The sequence below is a fragment of the Rhinolophus sinicus genome, linkage group LG13 (assembly GCF_036562045.2).
Source record: "Rhinolophus sinicus isolate RSC01 linkage group LG13, ASM3656204v1, whole genome shotgun sequence".
NCBI lineage: Eukaryota > Metazoa > Chordata > Mammalia > Chiroptera > Rhinolophidae > Rhinolophus > Rhinolophus sinicus.
This window is the reverse complement of record NC_133762.1, coordinates 21,391,588-21,412,932: the sequence shown is the minus strand read 5'-3', so window position 1 is coordinate 21,412,932 and position 21,345 is coordinate 21,391,588. Positions and strand designations below refer to the sequence as shown.

General features: G+C 43.4%; 2 protein-coding genes across 3 annotated transcripts in view; one reads left to right on the top strand and one right to left on the bottom strand.

Moving 5' to 3' along the window:
• The first annotated feature begins 2,158 nt into the window (after nucleotides 1-2,158).
• The window catches only part of RTF2 (replication termination factor 2), a 29,585-nt gene continuing 10,398 nt past the window's right edge, over nucleotides 2,159-21,345 (top strand). For both annotated transcript variants that reach the window (XM_074317272.1, XM_074317271.1), the window contains exons 1-5: nucleotides 2,159-2,316; nucleotides 4,141-4,235; nucleotides 4,927-5,020; nucleotides 6,804-6,943; nucleotides 9,957-10,035. In XM_074317272.1, the coding sequence (XP_074173373.1) occupies nucleotides 2,248-2,316; nucleotides 4,141-4,235; nucleotides 4,927-5,020; nucleotides 6,804-6,943; nucleotides 9,957-10,035 (477 nt within the window). In that variant the 5' untranslated portion in view covers nucleotides 2,159-2,247. The remainder of the gene's footprint in view (nucleotides 2,317-4,140; nucleotides 4,236-4,926; nucleotides 5,021-6,803; nucleotides 6,944-9,956; nucleotides 10,036-21,345) is intronic.
• On the bottom strand, nucleotides 16,988-20,416 carry LOC109444561 (beta-1,3-galactosyl-O-glycosyl-glycoprotein beta-1,6-N-acetylglucosaminyltransferase 7). The gene is made up of 3 exons (XM_019726044.2): nucleotides 19,444-20,416; nucleotides 18,865-18,960; nucleotides 16,988-17,214 (listed from the first exon to the last, which is right to left on the bottom strand). Exons 1-3 carry the CDS (start codon nucleotides 20,414-20,416, stop codon nucleotides 16,988-16,990), a joined length of 1,296 nt encoding a protein of 431 aa, XP_019581603.2.

Sequence of the window (21,345 nt, the reverse complement as noted above, 5' to 3'; positions counted from 1 at the left end):
CCTTGCAAAGAAATACCCATTTCTAGTTCATTCAACAAAGGCAGCGGAAAGAAGCAGCAGATAATGACAACTGCTTCCCCAGTTTGGCTGGGGGATCAAAATGTGCCAGCTTTCAACACAAATTAGTAACAAACCATATAAAGGTGTTAGCTGTGTATAGTCTGTGGCACAGAGTATCCTAGAGACCAAAATTCTAAAAGCAGAAACCAAGGAGGAAGAGAAAAACTGTCAGCTGCCTGAGCTTTCATGCCCGCCCAGGAGGCACTGCTGGTGTCATCAGCAGCTTCTGGGGGAAAGGTTAAGGAATACAGCATTTGTTATCAGACGGGCCTCATTTGAGAAAGGCCCTCGTGGTCTACTCCTGTTACTCACCCACCTGTGCCCCCGACCCAAGCAAGACACCTTGTGCATCTGACTCTCAGGTTTGTCATTTGGAAAAAAAGGAGGAATTATACCCCCTGCTTCCTAAGGTTGTTGCGAGGAGAGGAAGGAAAGAATGCCTCCAAATCTCCCAGTGCAGTCAGGGTTTAATAAGGAGCACCTATTTTTATCTTTTCTCCCCCAAATGAACTCAGTGAGAGGCAGATTTAGTTGCCAAAAAAGAGGACTTGTTTGAGAGTCTGTCTAAAGACCCTTGGGTTTATGCTATTCTATATCTGATTTTCTGTCCTGTCAGGGGGGAACCTAACCTTGGAACTCATTCCCAGCTCTCTCACTTACTAGCTGTGTGGCCTTGGACAAGTCATTTGATCTTTCCAGGCTTCCTGTTTCCTTACCCGTAAAGGGGATTCTAATACTGTGTTTCCCTGAAAATAAGACCGGGTCTTATATTAATTTTTGCTCCAAAATATGCATTAAGGCGGTTAGGTCTTATTTTCGGGGAAACACGGTAGTACTTGTCAGCTTTAGGGGCTGCCGAAACTGGGCTTGGCACCCCTCTCTGAATGAGTCTGTACTTTGTTTTGGTTTATTAAGGAAATAACTACTGAGTATGCCGAAGACTCTTCTAGGCACTGAAACAATGGAACAAAACAGGGAATAAATAATTAGGGAATAAAAGTCCCTACCCTCACGGACTTTACAATTCTTGTGATTGGCATAAGAATAAATCATAAGAGACCAAGGGACCAACTGAGTAAAGAGTTTATTTTCTTTTAATTCCCAATAGTTGCAATAACAGATAACCCAATCTTAAACCCTTAAAGTTTTGATATCCACATATTTTCTGTCCCTAAATGAGGAATATTTTCAGCTTTTTTATGTTTCACTTTGGTCAACATGGTAACATCCAATCATAAAGGTCCACCTTCCTCTCAATGGGTCGACTTTCTCCTAATGTAATAATTAATGGAACAAATAGAGAGACAGTCCAGAGCTGAGAAGGGAACAATCATGGATGTTAGCAGGGGTTTTGCAAGAGATTTGAGTTCTCATTACAGATTTAATACAGCCTGTCTCTTAGGAAGGCCATTTAAACATCAGTGCACCTTTTATAATTTTATTTCTGTTAACTATACCTACCTTTTCATAACTAAATAAATGGTCAGACTTCAGGAGGCTGCGGATGACACGCATCCATGTCCAAACTGTACGCAAATTTTCACTGATCTACAATCTACACGACCGCATGGGACAGTTTCAGGCCTCAGATAGAGGCTCTCACTCCCCCGAATCGCCGATCACATTCCGTCACCGGATGTGCTGTGAGTGCTCAGGTCACAGTTGGCGCTCAATAAAGATTCGTTTCTCCTTTTCAACCCATAAACGTTAAGTGAATAACAGATTCCATGCCTACGCATCATTGATTCCATGAATAGGATGCGGCCCTTTCCCTTACGGCGCTCCCAGGCTAGGGATGCGCCAGCTCCAGGGCCCAGCACCGGTGGGCGCTCCTGAGTCCCCCCACCCGCGTCGACCGCGCCCCCGGAGGTGAGGGTTGGGCAGCAGAATTCCAGCGCGCGTCGGAAAGAGGAAGCGCCCGGCCGCGGCCGGGGGAGCCGGGGAACCTTGGGCACCCGGCTTAGCGCGAGAGGACCCGCCAGCGCTTGGGCAGCCCGCGCCGCGGGACCACGCCCAGAGCCTAGCAACTGTCTCCCGGGCAACCGGAGCTTAGCAACGGCCCCGCCCCGCTGCGGCGTGACGGACGTGTGCGCCACAGCGGCGCGCCGGAAGTGACTGCCGCTGTCGCCAGAGGCTCCGGAAGTTGATTCAGCTGGGGGGTTGCTGCGGACTGACTCCCGGCTTGCGATGGGTTGCGACGGGGGGACAATCCCCAAGAGGCACGAACTGGTGAAGGGGCCCAAGAAGGTTGAGAAGGTCGGTGGCGTGGGCCTGGTGGGGACTGGGGATGGTGGGCCCCCCGGAGAGCGAGGGAAGTGGGGGGCGGAGCCAGCGGGTTTCCTGCCGTAGCTGCGCTTTTTATCCCAGTCGGAGAGCTCAGAATCAGCAACGGTATGAACAACGGGCCTTCACTGAGTACTTGCTATTACCGTTCACCCGGCAGTGCCCTTCACATTGGGAACCTCATGTGCATTATCGTTAGTGACAGTAACGCACAGTGACTGCTGTTGGTCGAGCTTTGCAGACACTAACAGCATTTTCTCGGGGAAGTCTTCCCAAAACGCCCGCTTGGCCCCCAGAAGATCAGGCCCTGCTCTTACCACCGTGTGCACTGCCTTCCTGCTTGGTTAACGTCGGTCCGAGGGGACAGTAAGCTGGTGGCAGCCTGTGACTCTTTCCCCGCTACAACTACGACAGTTCCCGGCACAGGAAATACCGTGCAGGGAATAAATGAATGAGTGACGAAGTCCTGATTCGCACTCGTAATTGGTAAAGTTAGATGATAATAACTTCCCACGCTAGTGACAGGGAAATTGAGTCCGTAACATGACCAGGACCTCAGAACCCGTAGGTAATGAAGCCAAGATTCCCGTACATTTATTCAGGATGGTAACATTAGCACTAATTACTTTTTAATAATAGAAGGTGCGGAAGGCACCTACTACAGTATTTCACTGGTGGCGGGGCTCTCAGTTCTGCACTCCACTGTGCATTTTGATAAAAGCTATTTATTTACGCTGCCAAAGTTTGGCTTTGGACCTGGGGAATGGATAGAAGAACAACTGCAGTAGTGTGATTTTGTTCTTGTTTTGTTTTGTTAGATAATAGAGAGCAGTGATTTTGTTTTTGTTTTCATTTGTTGAATAATAGAGAGTAGTGATTAAAAGCATGGTCTCCAGAGCCAGCCTGCTCGTCTCCTCGTTCCTTCATCTACTTGCTTTGTGACCTTAGACATGTAACCTAACCTCCTGGTGCCTCACTTTCCTCAACAACAAATGTGAAAATACTGATAAATGGGGGTTTCATGAGGGTTAAAAGGTTATGTTACAGAAACTGCTTAGCACAGTGTCTGGCACAGAGCAAACACTTAAGCAATTGTTGCTGCAAAAATTAAATTTAAGGACATTTTTTCTTCTTCTTTTTCTTGTTTTCCTAGTTCTTTTTTCTCCCAAATGTGCCATCATGTTACATTATTCAGGTTTGGTGTTGTAGGAGGGGGAAAGAGTGGGACGTGGAATATCATGTAGGTAAAAATACCATTTGAGGGTTATGGAAGGTCTTATATCTGGATTTCATACTGTGGATAAGGGTTTGATGTGCCCCTAGTGAATAGTTTACCAAAAAAACACTTATGTTAAAATTGGTGATTTTATAAAGAATTATACAGTCTTTGTGCTGACCTTTTTAAACAAAAAAGCATATCTTTTCAATTCGTAGTCCTTAAATTCTGCTAAAACTTTGGAACCTGTACCATTGTTACAAATTAACCTGTACTGCTTGTTTTTTCTGTATGGCTTTCCTAACTTATAGTTAAGATACGAATATTAATATTTATGTATAGCTTGCCTAAGCAGTTTGATAACTTGATCTAAACTGTTTCGTCGTAGGTGTCATATTTAGAGGGGACTTTTTTGACATAATATTGCTTACTTGGACTTTTTAAATCCCAGCTTCTTGTGTTACTGTTTTTGATTTTTTAAAAATCATAGTGTGATATTATTGAATAAGCTTTATATGTAGAATTGTGGACCGTATGTCTTTCAGAGGTGAAAATTAATTGGAAGAATTTTTTTTCCTTAGGTTGACAAAGATGCTGAATTGGTGGCCCAATGGAACTATTGTGCTCTAAGTCAAGAAATACTAAGGCGCCCAATAGTTGCCTGTGAACTTGGCAGGTATGGTTTCTTTACATAATCAAGACGAGTTTTTATTAAGTGATTTTTTTTTAAAGAATTTTAATTTGTAAGTACAGTTACTTATTCTTCAAATGTGAATTATCTCAAGCAAATTTGTTAAGCCTAGGTTATCATTCCCTGGCTCTGAACATACTTCTACACTTTCCTATTCGGTTTGGTTTATTTAATGCATGGGTTGAAAACACAGGGGTTAACAGGAGTTAAGTTATAAGTATAAATGTATGAAGGAGCCAGGAGGGAATGGTGGGGACTGGGGGAAACTGGCGAGTTCATCTCCTGTCTAAACAGGTAGCTACTGCTCACTTCCAGCCAGTTGTTGCAGTTCAAGGATGTGGCCTAGTGATTCCAGAACTTCTGATTTATTTATTTATTTATTTTTAAGGAAAAGTTGAAAATGTTTAGTTTTGTATTCAATTTCCCAGTTTTAAAATCATTGTTAAGATCGCATTCAAGCCCTCAGGCTGCCAGTTTGCAACCCTTGATTTAAAGTAGTTTCTTTCTTTGTATGATCTGGAAATAGTTGCGAGAGGACAACGTTTACTTTTTTAGTAAGGTCGGGCATTACTGCTACCAGATGTAAATGACCTTGGATTGTACTCAGTTTAGTGCTTCTCCTTTGCATGAAGGGTAATTGTTGCCAGAATGTTTTGATTCATCCTTATTGTTACAGACTTTATAACAAAGATGCCGTCATTGAGTTTCTGTTGGACAAATCTTCTGGAAAGGCTCTGGGGAAGGCAGCCTCTCACATTAAAAGCATCAAGGTAAGACAGGTGATTCTGAAGTGCTCCGAGAGTCTCAGTGGTTGCGGTTTATTTTATAGAATTCATGTATAATATAGACAACTCAGATCGTTGGAATCCCATTCCCACCCAGCAAGCTAAAGGTGTGATTTGGGGCAGGTCACGTAAAGCTCAAGCCAGACGGCCCCACACCTGTGCTTCTTGCCTTATGAATCTGTTATGATTTAATGTGTGTGAAAAATAGGTGTGAAAACTCGTAATTTAATACGTTTGAAAACTCTTAATATGCTGTACAAATGTTGGGAGGCATTATTTTTGTAGTTAAAACTCAGATACTTGAATTTTTTATTTGGAAGACACTCATAGAATTAGAGAATTTTATCGGGAGATCACTGATAAATCATGGTGGTTATCTCCTTCTCAATGGACGTTCTGACTGGCCATTCAAGTTCTTTCATAAAAGTGGAAAAGCAAGTTTTTTAGTTAAGGACATTGTTGAGAGGACAGAGTCTTTCAAATTTGGTCAGTGGGAGAAAAATCAGAAAAGTAATGATAAATTTGAGAACCATGAAGCTTGTCAAACACGTCACCTCATGCTTCCCAAAATAACGCCTTGAGGCCACTTGGCTTGTTAGTGAGGCTTATACATCAGAACCAGAGCCCCTGACGCCCAGTCTGAGGTTTTGGGTTGGTTTTTTATTTTGTTATTTTCTTTTTTTTCCTTCTCTTTCTTTTTATATTTTTCATTATTATATTAGGCCTTTTGTTTGAATTCTTGGCGTGATTATAGAATATAGGATATGTTCATTTCAGGCAAATTAGTAACTCTGAAACATAGCTAATGGTAGTGCTATAAAAATAACTATATTGATTTTTGTCATCTTTTACCTTGGGAAGAGAATCCATTCCTTAAAAACCCACAGTAGCATAATTATCTTCTCTCAAAAATGTGATTATCATTGAATTTTATTTATACAGTTCTGGACTTAAAACACAGTATTCAGTGTAGGTGGTTGAACTTTCCACTTTAATGCAAAAAAAATACTAAACCTTCCAAGGAAACGAAAGGATTCAAACAAAGCCATGCAAATGTATGAGATTGTCATTACTGTCAATTAACAGTCCACAAATACTCTGAGCAGAAAACTTGGTGAGACACATCCCAGACGGCTTTCCTTCTCACTTACTCAGCTGCTCTCCAGAATGCTGGAATCAAATGGTGTGGTTAACTCTGAAACAATGCCTCAAATGCTCAAGTGCGGCTAAGTCATTCCTTGTAAAATTGAATTTTTGAAAAACTGAACGGCTGAATCTTGGAATGTGATTGTATTCGCTGGCTAATAATCTGCTTTTTAACTCATTAGACTGTGGCCTCAGATTTCACTGTCAATTCAACTGTTAAATAAACATGGATGGTCAGTAATCTGGAAGAGCCTCAGTGAGGATTCATCAGCAGAAAGAGAAAGTGTCCCTTTCTGGATGAAACTAATATAATGCTTTCTCTTAGTGGAGTAATTAATTTTTCATGTCAGAACTTACTTTTCCTTAAATAGAAAAGTATTTGTAAAATAGAAATTAATTTATTTACTAGTCAGTAGATTTTAAAAATCTTGTTTTCTATCACAATTTATGGTTTAGTTTTATATCCATGTTAATTGGTGGTCAAAGGAAAGTAACTAGAAAGGAGAAGTTTGGTATGGGAAGGTACTAGAAGAACCATTTCTCTGTTGACTTAGGTGGTTATTAAGGATAAGAATGATCCATTTATAAAATGATTTCTTAAAATATTGATGGTTTTTCACAGAACGTGACAGAACTGAGGCTTTCTGATAATCCTGCCTGGGAAGGGGATAAAGGAAACACAAAAGGTGACAAACACGATGACCTCCAGCGAGCACGTTTCATCTGCCCAGTCGTGGGCTTGGAGATGAATGGCCGACACAGGTCCGTCTGGTTAAATAGTCCTGGTACTGTTAAGACTTGTTCCACAGCGTAACGATGACACTGACTTCCTTCAGGTGTCCTTGGGTTTGTATAGTGGCTTAGAGGCAGCAGTGCTCATGACGAGACCACGTTCACTCTCTGTCAGCCGTCAGTAATGTGGCGTCTAAGTCCACTCAACTTGTTATCGTCCTTGCGTATTTGAGAGTAGGACAACCTGAAGGAAAGAGGGATTTTAAAAATTGCTCGTGTGGCACTTATGAGACTTGAGTTAGGTTGTTTGCTCTCCTGTGAGAAAGAAAACACAGGGCAAGTGTTTCCTATCAACCAAATCCCATTTCCTTATGATTGGTGAAAAGTATGCCATGGAAAACGGTGTTACAGAATGTGTGGTTGGTCAGTCAGCTAACGGCCCAGCTGATAGTGACAACTTGCTTTGAATGTGTAGCTAACAAATCCTCTGGCTAGAGCATCGGAAATCTGAAGGTTGAGATTTATACTGCAAATGTAAGTGACCTGTACATTTCTGCCTTCAAAAATATGAATGTTGAGTGGGTTTGTAGGTGTCTTTTTATAGGATGTCTCTCTACGCCAAAGCTTTAAACTCTTTTCCCACCATTTAGAAATATCTTTCATAGCTGGTAGTCCAGAGAGTCATCTGGTATCTTCCATCTAACACATTACTTGTTAAAAGGTAGTAATTAATTTTTATTATTTTCAATCAGGAAAGTAGGGGCAAAGCATCTCAAGTAAATAAAAACATTTATTGAGCTATTTACAACCACAGTTAACCGGGAGCATTTGGCACATTTGTGTGCATTCATTTACAGACATCAGTGTGCTGTATGTGACAAAACACACCAGAGAGAGTAACCACCGTGCTCTGACGTGGAATAACCTATGGCTTTATGGGTTTCGGGAGAAGGAAAACGGAGGCCCAAGGATCTTCCACTTTTAAAGATTACATTCTTCTTCAGATGTCTGAATTTAAATCATTTATGTCTCTCTCTTAAACTTGGCCATTTAGTAGTAATTATGTGAGGTGATGGATATTTTATTTAGCTAGATTGTGATTATTTCACCGTGTATACATATGTTAAATCAAGTTGTACGCCTTAAATGTATACAATTCCTATTCATCAATTATACCTAAGGAGAGCTGAAAAAAGGAAAATAAATAATAAAATAAAAAGCTAAAGTTCACCATTTGGGTCAAGCAGGAAGTATTCTGGGGAGCCAGACTCTTGGACCTAACCCTCCCTTACCTGAGCCCCTGACACCCGCCAATATGCTTTCTGTCTCAACAGATTGGCATATTCTAGATATTTCATATAAATAGAAGCATATAGCATGTAACTTTTTGTGTCTGACTTCCCAGTTCTTTTTAAGAAAACCATGGTTCACCCTAAAAGAGGAATTTAGCAGAAACAAACTCATTTCTGGGGTCCTGAGGGGGCGTTACCTATAGCCTGTGGCTCTGATGGTGGCTCCCCCTAGTTTTTCCCTTTCATTTGCTCTTCCGCCTTTCGCTTCCCAGTTAATCAGAGTTTGCCTCTTTCTGCTTTGCCCTCCTTCTGTTAATAGGGCCTTCGCACTAGAAAATTGAGTCGTTTGTATATCTAGTAAGTTTGTATAATAAAGATTTAAATATGTGAGAAAATAAAAATTAACTGCTAGTGTCATAAAAACAGCCAACCTTTTCTCTATTTCAGGAAAAGCATAATTTCCTAAATTACTAATAATTAGTAAACGTCCATAAAATAGGATTTTTGGGGGGATCCTAAACAGCATTTAATGAATGTAGTACAGTTAATAATTGGGTTTTGTTGTCACAAGCTACAGTTGCTGTAACCCCTAGGGAATTGGAGAACCTTCCTATTGTGGCATTTTTAGAGGAGTGTGTAAAATAAACTGTGAAAGTGCTTTTTGCCCCTCCCCCCAGTCCCAGCCTCCAGTGGTGGCATTATTAGTTGTTTGCTGTTTAATGCACCCCCACAGACCCTCCCAACACGAACACACCACACTTCCCTCTACCTCTGCAAATAGAAATATAAGTGAATGTGTATTTTTCCCACAGTCATGGAATCATGTTATACATATTTTGTAGCTTCTCTTTTTTTTCTACTTCTCTAATTTAAACACGTTTTATGCCCTTAAATAGAGATTTACCTTATTCTTTTTCATCACTGTGTGAGTATTCATAATTGATTTAACCATTCCCCTATTGATGAACATTTAGGTGGTTTTTCTTGTTACCAGCAGTGCTGTACGGCACAGCTCCGTAAATACACATGTGTGCACTTGCACCCTGTGGGCGTGTTTCTTTAGGAGAAATTCTAAAAAGTGATGCTTTACTTGACACTGTCAGATTGTCTTTCTAAAATGTTACACTGTGTTGTCCCCACCCACCAAATGTGCCTATTTCCTCAGGCATTTTCCAACTGGATTCCTTCAGTCTCTTTCATTGTTGCCTGATAGGTGAAATATTATATGTCATTGTTTTGAAGGGCATGTCTTTAACAGTTGAGTTTAAGCATCTCTTATATATGTTTTGGCCATTTGTATGTCTTTTGTGAACAACATGTTAATGCCCTCTGCCCATTTTTCTATTGTTTATTATTACTTCTTAAGACCTTTTTGTATATTTATTAACTCTGAATTGCATATATATTTAAAGTATTTTTTCCTGAGTTCCTATTCTGTCTTTTGACTTTTTATGTCTGGGGTGTTTTTTTTTAATGTATTTATTTATTTTTATTTATAGGAGAGACTTTATTCCAAAGGCGTATTGCATAGGGGTTGGAATGGGACTATAGCCTGTGTTTATGGTTTTCATTTATATATACATATTTAGGATGTACTAAATATTAATATTTTTCTTAATGGAATCAAATGTAACCATTTTTCTTTGTGGTTCTTGGCCTTTGTGTAAACTAAACAAATGCTAATTGATAATGTGGGTAATAATTTTTAAGTTGGTGTTTAACTCATTCTCCATGTTGGATTATTTCTCCAGGTTTTGTTTCCTGCGGTGCTGTGGGTGCGTGTTCTCTGAACGAGCTTTGAAAGAGATAAAAGCGGAAGTTTGTCACACAGTGAGTTGTTGACATATGTCATTTGTTCCTTCTCGGTAGCTGAGGAAATCAGATGGTTTAGGGTCCTTTCCTCCATGTGTCATTTCAACATCCTTCAATTCTTTCTGAAACATGCATCTAATTAGTTGTTTGTCTGCTTAAAACCCTTCCACAGCCACAGACTCCCTCTTGTGACAGGTCCCTGCCTGCCTGCCCAGCTCAGGCCAACCTCGGGCCACTCCCTAACGAGCCACTCTTTGTCCTGTGCCTTTGTTCCCTCTACCCTGACCTGCCAGCCTGGAGGGGTCCTTCCTGGGAACTTTAGTTCCAGAGCGATCACTTCCTCTGCGAACCCTTGTGCCAAACCTCCCTTCCCGCCGGCCCCTGGGTGTCTTGTTAACTCATGGAGCTCATCAGAATGTAATTGGTGGTTATGTGATGATTTCACCACTGGACCATGAGGGTTTTTCCTTTCTTTTTTTCATAAGACTTTATTTTTTTAGAGAAGTTTTAGGTTCACAGCAAAATTAAGAGGAAGTAAGGGATTTCCCATATTCCCTCTGCCCCGCCCCCACATGCACAGCCTCCCCCGCTGTCAGCCTCTCCACCAGAGTGGGACAATTGACAAACCTATACTGATACATCATCACATCACCCAAAGTCCCTCATTTACACTTGGGCTCACTCTTGGTGGTGTACATTCTATGGTTTGGACTAATATATAATGACATGTATCCATCCTAACAGTACCACAGAGTACTTCCACTACTCGTAACAGGATCATACAGGGTACTTCCATTGCTCATAATAGTATCACACAGAGTACTTCCCCTGCTCAGAATAGGATCACACAGAGTACTTTCACTGCCTACAAATCCTCTGCTCCTCCTGGGAGTGTTTGAGAGCGGGGAGCAAGGCTTGTCCATCTCTTTACCTGAGGGCTTAATCCTCTCCTGGGCGTATCGCATGTCCTCAGTAAATGGTCACATGTCTGAGCAAACAGTTGATGTGAGACTCGCCTGCTCTGCTCACATGAAGGAAATGCTGATGACTTGGCTTTGACGGTGCTGCCACCACCCGGAACGTTTGTGTCTTTGCTGTTTTGCTGGCCCATGAAAAACCTGGCACTTAGTTTACTGCCAGGGATGTCAACTGCTCCTAACTGTATTTTCACCCATATGAAGTCTGCTTGGGTTTTGTTAGGCCTCCCTATACGGTTTCCCCTTGCTGCGAATGATTTTTCAGTCAACAGCTTTTGTTGAGTATCTGTTAGGGGCCAGCCCCTGCCCTAGACACTGTGCGGCGGGATATTGTGGTGGATAAGAGTGAGTCAGTCGTTGCCTGCATGGAACCCACGTTCCAGTTAGAGAGAGAAACACTCAGGTAACTGAGCAAGGCAGTATCAGTTGTGACAGATGCTAGGAAGGAAACACAGAGGGTGACATACGAGAGAGAGGGGCCACCTTAGTGGTGGTTGGCAAAGGTACCTCTAGAAGTTTGAGCAAAAGCTCAGAAGTAACAGAGGCCTTTGCTGGTTTAAGGAACAGAAAGTGTAGTGGAGGATGGGGACAGGAGAGAAGTAGATGAGATTGAAGGGTCAGGTACGGGTCACTTCATGTAGGGCCCAGTGGCCACATTGGCGCTTGTGGGTTTTATTCTAAGAACAGTAGGAAGTCAGAAGGCAGCTTTAAGTTAGACCAGATGGACTTTAGTTTTAAAACAATTCCTCTATAAAAGAAGCTAGATATGGAGGCGGAAGCACTGGGTGATACCATTTACCGTGTTTCCCCGAAAAGAAGACCTAGCCGGACCATCAGCTCTAATGCGTCTTTTGGAGCAAAAATTAATATAAGACCTGGTCTTATTTTACTATAAGACCGGGTGTAATATAATACAATAATTATAATATAATTATAATTATAAGACCGGTTTTTATATTTTTGCTCCAAAAGATGCATTAGAGCTGATGGTCTGACTAGGTCTTATTTTCGGGAAAACACGCGATTTGGGACTCAGAAACAATCAAAAGATAATTGGTGATAAAGAAGTCAGTTTGGGGAGAATATGAATAAAGCTATTATAGAATTTGGAATCCATCTCATTAAGCTTCTTCAAAAGAAAGGAAGTTCAAAGAATGCATTCAGGAATTGATTTATGTCATTTATTCACCAGCACTTATTATCTCTCCTGTATTAAAGGTGATTGATATACAGGTGTTCCCAGGGGGAACAGGATGTAGGTGCCACACCCCTGTGCCCCAGGAGACTGCAGTCCTGCAGGAATCCCACGTCACATGAAAGTCCCATTCGGCTTTGTTAGTTGAGGCCAGTACCAGGTGGATGGGAAAGTGGTTACTGGAGTTCAGGGGCCGGGCACTCGTTCTGACTGCTGGTGATTGGTGGCTTTATGAAGGAGGAGGCGTCTGTCCTCGATCGTGAAGACAAAGCGTGGTTCTCGTCAGGCAGACTTTCCCAGAGATTGGGACAGGACTGGTGGTGATAGGAGTGCTGGCCAGCTGGTGCCCAGACAGGACCCCAGACAGCCCTGCGGACAGCACACAGGGATGTGGGGACGCCCACGTCAGCGCTCCTTCAGACCGTCTGCTTGCCTCAAGGAGAAAGTCTCCGCTCAGTCCTGGTATGTTTTTAGCGCCTCTCTAACTCACTGAGCGCCTGAGAGGGGGGACCTGACGTTCAGAGCCTGGACAGGCAGGGGCTAGTGAGCCTTGTTCTGTGTTCTCTGCCATCTTTACGGCAAGGGGTACTGTTTTTGTATTTATGGTAGGACTTAAAGTAAATGTAAGTAGAAACAATGGTAGATTGAAAGAAAAATGTTAAGATACTGACAGTACATTCAGGGGATGCCTGAAGTTCGTGAGATGCTGTTACAAGTGATGGTGGGTACGTCGTCAGGGAGGGGAGGGGGGATGTTGAGAGGAGGAGGGGGAGGAGGAGAGCAGCAGCCCAGTTCACGGGGAGGAAGTGGCCCAGGCAGCCTACAGGATGGAGGCACAGGGCGAAGTCACAGCACGGGCTGGCCAGGACGGAGGGGCCGGGGGTATGGGAGCAGGGAGAGGCCAGAGATGAGAGGCGGACTGGGCAGCGGAAACTTCGAGTGTCAGACTGAGGAGCCATTGATGCCTTCGGGAGCATGACTGTGTGGACTTGTGCAGGATGGACAGAGAGAAAAGACTGAACGAGAGCAAGAATTTGACAGCAGGTATGAAAAAGGAGCCTGTGTGAGAAGCGTGTACAGGAGCAGGAACTCAGCTGGCGTGGGATTCCACGGAGCGCCACAGGCCCAGTGCAAATGCTCTGTGTTCAGATGTGTGTGTTTTAGCAAATAGTATTAGGATGTTGGTTAAGTGTTAGATGCAATCGTGAGTACACTCAGGATGTCTACTTGAAAGAATGTAAATATGAGAAGCTGGGAAATTTAAGCAGAAATTTATTACAGAAGCCAAATGTCCTAAATCGATGGTTCCCAAACTAGAGTCTGCTTTAAAATCACCATAATAGTTTGTTAAATTTCCATTCCCCATCTCAGACGCATGAAATCAAAATCTTGAGGGTGACTGTGGACCCCCGTGGAGTTCTAATTTTATGTAAGAGTTCCCAGAATGGGCTGTCAGGTTTGGGGGACTCACTGATCCAGAACAGTGAAACTTCTGTCCTACCCATAATGGTGACCATCTCTTAGATTGGTGAGCCATTTTCCTTTGCATTGGCTAACCTCAAACACCATGTTAGTAACCACGTCGACAACCATGCATAACAGAGCTTTACAGAGAAGGTGATTTTATGTCATGGAAACGCGCTGTTTTGAGAGAACTCTGCAGTCATTTTGCTGGTTCGTGGGAAATTTTGCTGAGCGCTTGCAAACGTTTGAAAGTCTGTACCTTGAGCACTTCACGGGAAGGAAAGAAGCAGTGGAAAGGGGAACCGACTGTGTCAGGGTTGCATAAGGAGAAGCAGAGACCAGAAGAGGACCAGGAGCACGGCTCCTGTCTGCTGGTAGGGGTCGCCGTGGCTGTCTAGACCTCCTGCAGGCGAGGCAGGACCCTGGCTGTAATTTAGCAATAGCTCAGGTTGGAAACTTCCTTAAAAATAAATCTGTTGTCAGAAAAGCAAGATAGTAAGCACTTTTCACTTACATAATCTACATAAAAATTGCCTTTGCATAGCTAGATTGAATACGTATTAGTTTGCTACGGTTACCATAACAAGGTACCACAAACTGGGTGATTTAACAGAAATTTACTGTCTCATGGTTCTGGAGACTGGAAATCCAAAATCACCATGTCAGCAGGGCTGGCTCCTTCTGTGGGCTGTGATACAGTCTGTTCCAGGCCTCTCCCTGACTTGTACATGGCTGTCTTCTCTGTGTCTTCTCATAGGCCTTTCCTCCGTGGACGCTCTCTGCCCAAATTTCCCCTTTTTATAAGGACACCAATTATGTTGGATTAGGGCCCACGCTGGTGACTGAAGCTTAACTAATGACCTCTGCAGTGACCTGATTTCCAAAGGTCACATTCTGACATACTGGGGTTATGACTTCAACATCTGGGGGGGGGGGGACACACAATTCAACCAATAACACTATACAATGTAGAAAATCATAGCGCATGGGAGATTCACTGGCACACTTGAGTGAGTCATTCTCTCACTCATTCATTCAACCAGGATCTATAGCCTGTTACGGCTCACATACCAGTGCTGGCTTGGGAGCATCACTTCACCTGCCTGGGGTGTAGATTCTAATACATAAAATGAAGGAAGCAGAGTAAATTCACAGACGCTTTCCTTTTAGACCCAAATTCCAAACAGTAACATTTTTAAATGAGGACTAAACTAAATGACAAATTGGTGCACTGTTATCAGGAACCAAACTCATACTTCTGATTTAAAGTCCCACGTTTAGTAATACTAAGTGTGTCAGTCAAGCTTGGCTAACTGCTGTGACAAACAGTGACACAGGGAAAGTTCCTGGTTGGCCAGCTTTCTTCTAAAGGACACTCAAGGACGCAGGCTGCTGCTGTCTCGTAGCGCTGACCTCCTCTGGTTTTTGGAGTATTGACCATTAAAGTGACTGATGGGGACGAAGAAGGGAACATCCAGCTTAGGAAGTTTTTATGAGCCCGGCCTGGACTTGATGGTCTTCCCTTCTGCTCACATGCCATGCCATTGGCCAGAACTCAGTCATGTGGCCACACCTAACTGCAAGGGAGCCGCCTGGAAAATGTAGTCTGGCTGGATGCCCAGGAAGACGAGGTGAAGACCAGCCATGTCAGCCACTCTGCCAAAGAATGACGGCACAGTTTCAGGAACTGGAGTCTGTTGTGACAGTTTGAACGACGTGAGGTAAAGCCACAGCATCAAAGTCTAAAATATTTTCTTTCGTTTTTTAGGTAATGTCTGAAATTTAGAGACATCGATGTCATAAGTAGAGTGTCAGGAACCTCTGATATTTGGGGTATGCATTTTCTCCACTTTTCACTCTGTAGTTCTATCTGCATTTGGCTTTTCAGTTCACTAGAAGAGACTTGGGGCTTTGAAATAACTCTGGTTTTGGGTTCTAAAATACACGCACAGTGTGCACCTTTGATTTCGGTAAACAGGGTCCAAAGAGATGTAGTTGCTAGGTTTTTTGTGTTTTCAATGTAAACAAATCACTAGCCAAAAAATTAATTGTATTCCCCACTGTGTTCCTTCCTTCCTGTAATAAGAAGCAGCACGTTGGCGTGATTACAGGTTGCAGAATAAATGATGTGCTTGTTACTCAAAGCATGACCCACGGTCCTGCAGCGTTGGCGTCACCTGGGAGGTTTTGTTTTCTCTTTTTAAGACATGCAGCCTCCCCACCCCTCCCCCGACCTGCAGAATCAGAATCTGCATGTTACCAAGACCCCCCAGGATTCGTGGGCACAGTCAAGTTTGGGGAGCCCTGAGCTAGATTCTAGAGGTGATCAGTAGCATTTGACTTGCTAGCTCTCTGGCTTCGTTTTTGTGGTCTTTGTAGTAGGCGAGTGGGGTGTGTGGATGTTTTAAACTCACAAATAAAACAGAAGTGTACACCCATACTGTTGGGTTTTTGTTTGTTTTTGTTTTTCGAGTTCTTTTCATGGGAGAGGGGTGGAGTGGAAAGGGGTGAAAATAAATTAGGGAAGGGGAATATCTTCAAAAGTGGTTGGCAAATTCTGATTTTCAGGCTCTGCTTCCAGGTTATTTTAGCTTTCTGCCATCTTGATGGTCTTTGTGAATATTAAGGCTGGGAAATTGCATAATACCCAGCACAGGCAGCCTTAGACTTTTACATGTAAAAAAAATCGAACAGAACAGTTGAACAGTAGACTCTGCATGTTAGCAAGAAGCCTCTGTCCCCAGAAAGCTAGAGAAATTATCTCAAGATCCTCGTTAATACATCGCCTTTACGATACAGTCCATAGCAGTTGATTTCAGACATTGTTTACATGGGATTTAATTGTGTTTTTTTACTTCACAAGTGAACACTGTGAGAGCCCGACTCAGGGCAGAGCGAGCAGCAGTTCTCGTCGTTGGTTCTGGTGCTCACGAAGGCTGCTGCCTTATCTTGGCCTCCCCGGCCTGTCCCATGCCTCCCAGCCTCCCCCGCCCCTCCTCCAAACAAGCTGTGTTCTTATTCTCACCTGAGCCTGGATCGAGTGAAGGATCTCGATTTTCAGCAGCTGTTTACTGAAGCAGGCAGCCCTCCATGGGCTCATCTGTGTCCCCAGCAGCACCTTGAGATTCTTTTCCTCTCGTGATTTCTTTCTCAAAGCGACAGAAGTGGCCTATAATCAGAAGCAAAGTGTTGTCGGTAGCATTTTTCTCAATTCATTATAGGACTAACTTGTATCAAAGAATCATTTTCCCATCTTCTTTGGTTGATTGTTCTCTTAAGTCAAGGAAACAGAATGATACCAGGAAGAAAGCAAACCCTCCTTCTAATGTCCAGCTCAGCCGTTCAGTTTCGCATCAAAATGAGTCTGCTGTGGAAACCGCCAGTGCGGCTCCACAGAAACCTCTGCCTGCCGCAGCGCTCTGAGTCTGTGCCGCCTCTCCAGACACGTGACCACAAGAGGGTCTGTTGAGGAGTCGAATTTGCTGGCAAACAGAGAAGGCGATTGGATGATCCATGGCAAGTCTCCTGGCCCATATACACAGCTCTCCTGGACATAACGGCCTGCAAAAAGAAACCCCAAGACTTAGCTGCCTTTGTTCCCGCCTCAGTTTCCATTCACATAAAAAAAGTGATGCGCTTCTTCTGAGGTCACCTGGGAGGTGTCTTCGCTCCCCAGGCATTCAGATCGCATATGATTTCCACGATTGCTCGGGTGGGCTTTTATGTTGGATTTTGAATTTACGATGGAAGGGAAGTTTTCATTCTTTTTGTCAGTGCTCTCCAAAGTGTTGAACGATTACTTAGGTGACTACGGTGAAATTTTAGCTAGTCATGAACCCAAGGGAGATGTAACAACAGTCATTTGCCTGCTAAAAGCTAAATTCTGATAGCTTCTGTTTTACGTTCCATGAACTTTTAAGCCTTTCCCTGGGTTGTGGGTAGTTCGTAAGAATTGGCATTGATCTTAGTAAGTCATTACTTCAGCCCCTTATTGGTTTTGCAGAGTGAGTGTTGGATATAAATGGACTGAAATGGGAATTACAGTAGAAGCGCATGCTGATTGGATCCCTTCGAGGTGAACTCAGTAGCACGTTTTATGTGCCCGACACTGTGCTGGGCTCCTCTCTTACCCTCCCACCGACACTGAGGTGGCCCTGTCATCACCTTCAGTGTGAGGCAAGTGAGTTCTCAGCTTGTTTGCGCGAGAAAGTTCTGTCCCTCTTGGAGACCTTCCTCTTTGCTCAGCTCTCTCCCCGTGCCAACCCACTCATTCTACTTCTAAAAACCTATCTTAAGGAGACATTATGTTTAAAAAGGGATGTGACTGCATGCACAAAAGTGTCCAGTAAGACTGAAATAATCAGAAAGAACCTTCCCCATACTGAGCAAGTATTCATTGAATAAAGGGCCTAGAACTGGGACGTAGTAAGTGTCATGTAAACGGCAGCTGTTGTCGTGGATGACAGACATTCTTGGTACAATGTCGATAGACTTCCATTAACCAGCTGAAAAGTGTAAATATGAAGACAAGCACTGTGAAAAGCTTAGGACATGGAGAAAAAAGAAGCATGGACCTTGATTACAACTGGATAACTGATCTTTGTACATATGGGTTCAAACTGGAAGGGAACACAGACAGATGGGATGTTTTCAGAGTTGTGTTAGTACTGTTTTGATAATTAAAAGTAAACTCTGTGGGGTGGCCAGTTAGCTCAGGTGGTTAGAGCGTGGTGCTGGTAGCACCAAGGTTGCTGGTTCGATCCCCACATGGGCCACTGTGAGCTGCGCCCTCCTTAAAAAAAAAAAGAAAATTTTTTTTAATAAATAAACTCTTTGTTGCTGATAATAACGGATGGCTGTCACTCTGCATACAGAACAAGGCTATAAGCTTTCCCAGTGGAGGGTACCTGGTGGCTACATCTGATTTGAGACCCAGCTCTGCCAGCCTGTGCCACTTTCTGTGACCTTGGGAGTGACCTCACCTCTCTGAGCCCGGGGTTCCTCATCAGTAGAGCGTGACAGCAGCCCTGTTGTATGTTCACTTTGTGAACATGTATCGACCTGCATACTTATGATTTTTGTGCACCTTTATACTTAAAAGTTTTCAAAAATTAACACCATGCCAATTGGATTGTCACTAATTACAGAGTACTTTCACTGTGACCAAGGCAGCAGTTGTCTGGGGAGTTTTTTTGTTTGTTTTGTTTTTACCTTTACATCCGTCGTGAACACGTCCCTCCTCGTTTCTCCATTTAATGGCTCGCAAGTCACCTTCCCAGCCAGCATTCGCTGTGGCACCTGGAGCATCTGGTGGGGGGATGGAGGGGGGACAAGCGTGAGGTGTGAGGTCCAGCTTCTCAGTTCTTTTAGTTCAGGTCTCCCATGCCGTTATTTCCATTCCTCCAGATACAAGAACTAATGAAGAGCTCCTAGCACTATGCCTGGCACTAGTGGGTATCCAGGATGTTTATTAACGGAACAAAGAAATAAAGAACTCTCCAAATATTTGCGCTTAGACTTTTCCAAAGGCCCTGTTTGAGGAGATACAAAATGCTTCTTTCTGGAGAGGGAACAAAAGCAGCAGGTTGGTTTGGGAACTTGGCACTCTGTCAGCCCGCCTTGCACCCCTGAAATCAAAGACCCTCTTTTCCTCCCCAAGTGGAAAGTCTTGCAAAATACAGAGTTATTTACAGGCCATATAGCAGAGCTGAACTAGAAACTTCAGTTAGGATTCAACTCCTGTTGTTGCCACCTATCTGAACACACCCCAGATTGCTGGCTTGTTATTACCTTTTAGTCGGTTCAGAGTCACCCAGTAATGTCGCTCTGGGCTGTGCATGTCTTTGGACCACTGAAGCATGTCTTTCGCACGAATGTCTGTCAGTACAAACTGTACAAACTTCCTCGTTAGTACATAGTAAGCGCTTCCAAAATAAATTGTTAAGTTATGGGGTGGATCAGCTTTGAGTATTTTATTTGGAGACACATAGCTGTTTCCTTCAGGGCTGAATTCGGGATGCCTTGGACCGGTCTTGGATTTCATGTTTCCTTGTTGAATTATCCCAGGAGTGATATTTTTGTCACTCCATTTGCTTCTGATGTAGTGTATGATTTCCTTGTTGGTTTTGATTGGAAAGTCCTGTCCACAAAGATTAATGACATAGTCCCATTGAAATTTGGAATGGACTAGATCTTTCATGCAGTTAATGTCTGCCTGTAGTCTCGTAAAGCCCGTATTAGGCACCTTCTCTCTCTTCGATGAAATGAAAATATTTTCAAAACAGTTAAGCAGGGTTTGCACAGCAGCCTTGTACTTCTTTGGGGCCTTTTCATCAACGTGAATACAATAAACATTTTGAGGTACATAAATAGCCCTGAGAAGCTGCACAAACATGGCCAGCTCCTTCGGAACAGTTATTATATATGCCAACGAGAAGTGGCCCTCTTCAGCAGACAGGGGGCGGGATATGAAATGCAGCGCCTGGGAAACCCTGCAGCAATTTCCTGGGGTGTGTAAGGGAGCGAGTATTTCCGGTCCATGAGCGTTTTTACAGAATTTTGCAATTTGGGGGGCTGCCCCTTTCCCTTCAAATAAAGCTGAACACAGTTCATCTGGATAAAAGCCGCATTCCACTGCTGCCGGATAGATGGGCTCCTCCTCTGGCCCCTTGGGAGTTGGGTTCCTTAAATAGAGAAAAATGGAAGTGATGCAAATGGCCGCACACACGAGAAGGCCGGGCTTTGTGGCTCGCAGCGGGCTCATGTTGTGAGCGTCAGGCTTCTTGTCACCGTGGTCTGAAAGTTTTTTCTCTGAGCTTCCTAAAAGAAAACAGATAGAATTTAGGATGCTGTAACCACCCCCCAACTTTACTGAAGTACACATAGTTAAGTGTGTGATTTGGTCAGTTTTTGTGTATGTGTGCACCCGGGAAACTGTCCCTGGAGCCAAGGTAACAAGCATGTCCTGACCCCTAGGAGTGTTCTGTGCCTCTCTCGCTCCATCCTCCTTCCATGCTCGTCTCTGGGCAATCATTGACACGCGCTCCGGCTCTCTGGATCCGTTGGCATATTCTGTAATTTTATGTAATGGGATCATGCACTGTGTACTTTCTGCCTGGCTTTTTTCACTTAATGATTTTGAGATCCACCCACATCGTTGCATTCCTCACCACTTCATTCCTTCTTATTCTGAGCAGTATTCCGCCATACGGACAAGCCACAGTCTGCTCGTCCCTGCACCTGTCAGTGGACACTGACGTTTGCCGTTTTAGGAGATGACAAGATACTGTCAGCATTTGTGCACAAGGCTTTGTACGGACCTGTGGTTTTATTTCTGTGGGGGTAGATACCAGATTGGAATGGCTGGCTCACAGACACGTGTACGTTTAACTGCCTAAGACTGCCAGCCAGTTTTGCAAAGTGGCTGTACCATTTTACACTCCCGCCAGCAACATCTGAGAGCGCCAGTTTACTCTGGATGGGAACTTGGTTTGGCTCAGGAAATGTTTGTTGATTGCCCCAAATGTAAAACATGATGGCATAATTTTAAAGACTGTTTCATAAATTATGTCATGTTTTTATCAACAAAGTCATCGTTCAAATGTACACATTTCACATTTGGTCTGTAAAATAACAGAACCTTTTTTATATCATAAACATGTTTTATAAAAATAGAAATTCAGTAGGAACGAA

Excerpts from the sequence above, each read along its gene's own strand:
- LOC109444561 (XM_019726044.2), bottom strand. The coding sequence starts at position 20,416 with ATGAGCCCGCTGCGAGCCACAAAGCCCGGCCTTCTCGTGTGTGCGGCC. Across the intron at positions 18,961-19,443 it reads GACTCTGAACCGACTAAAAG|ATGCTCCAGGTGCCACAGCG; the intron begins GTAATAACAAGC and ends TCCCCCCACCAG. Across the intron at positions 17,215-18,864 it reads TGTTCACGACGGATGTAAAG|GCCGTTATGTCCAGGAGAGC; the intron begins GTAAAAACAAAA and ends TTCTTTTTGCAG.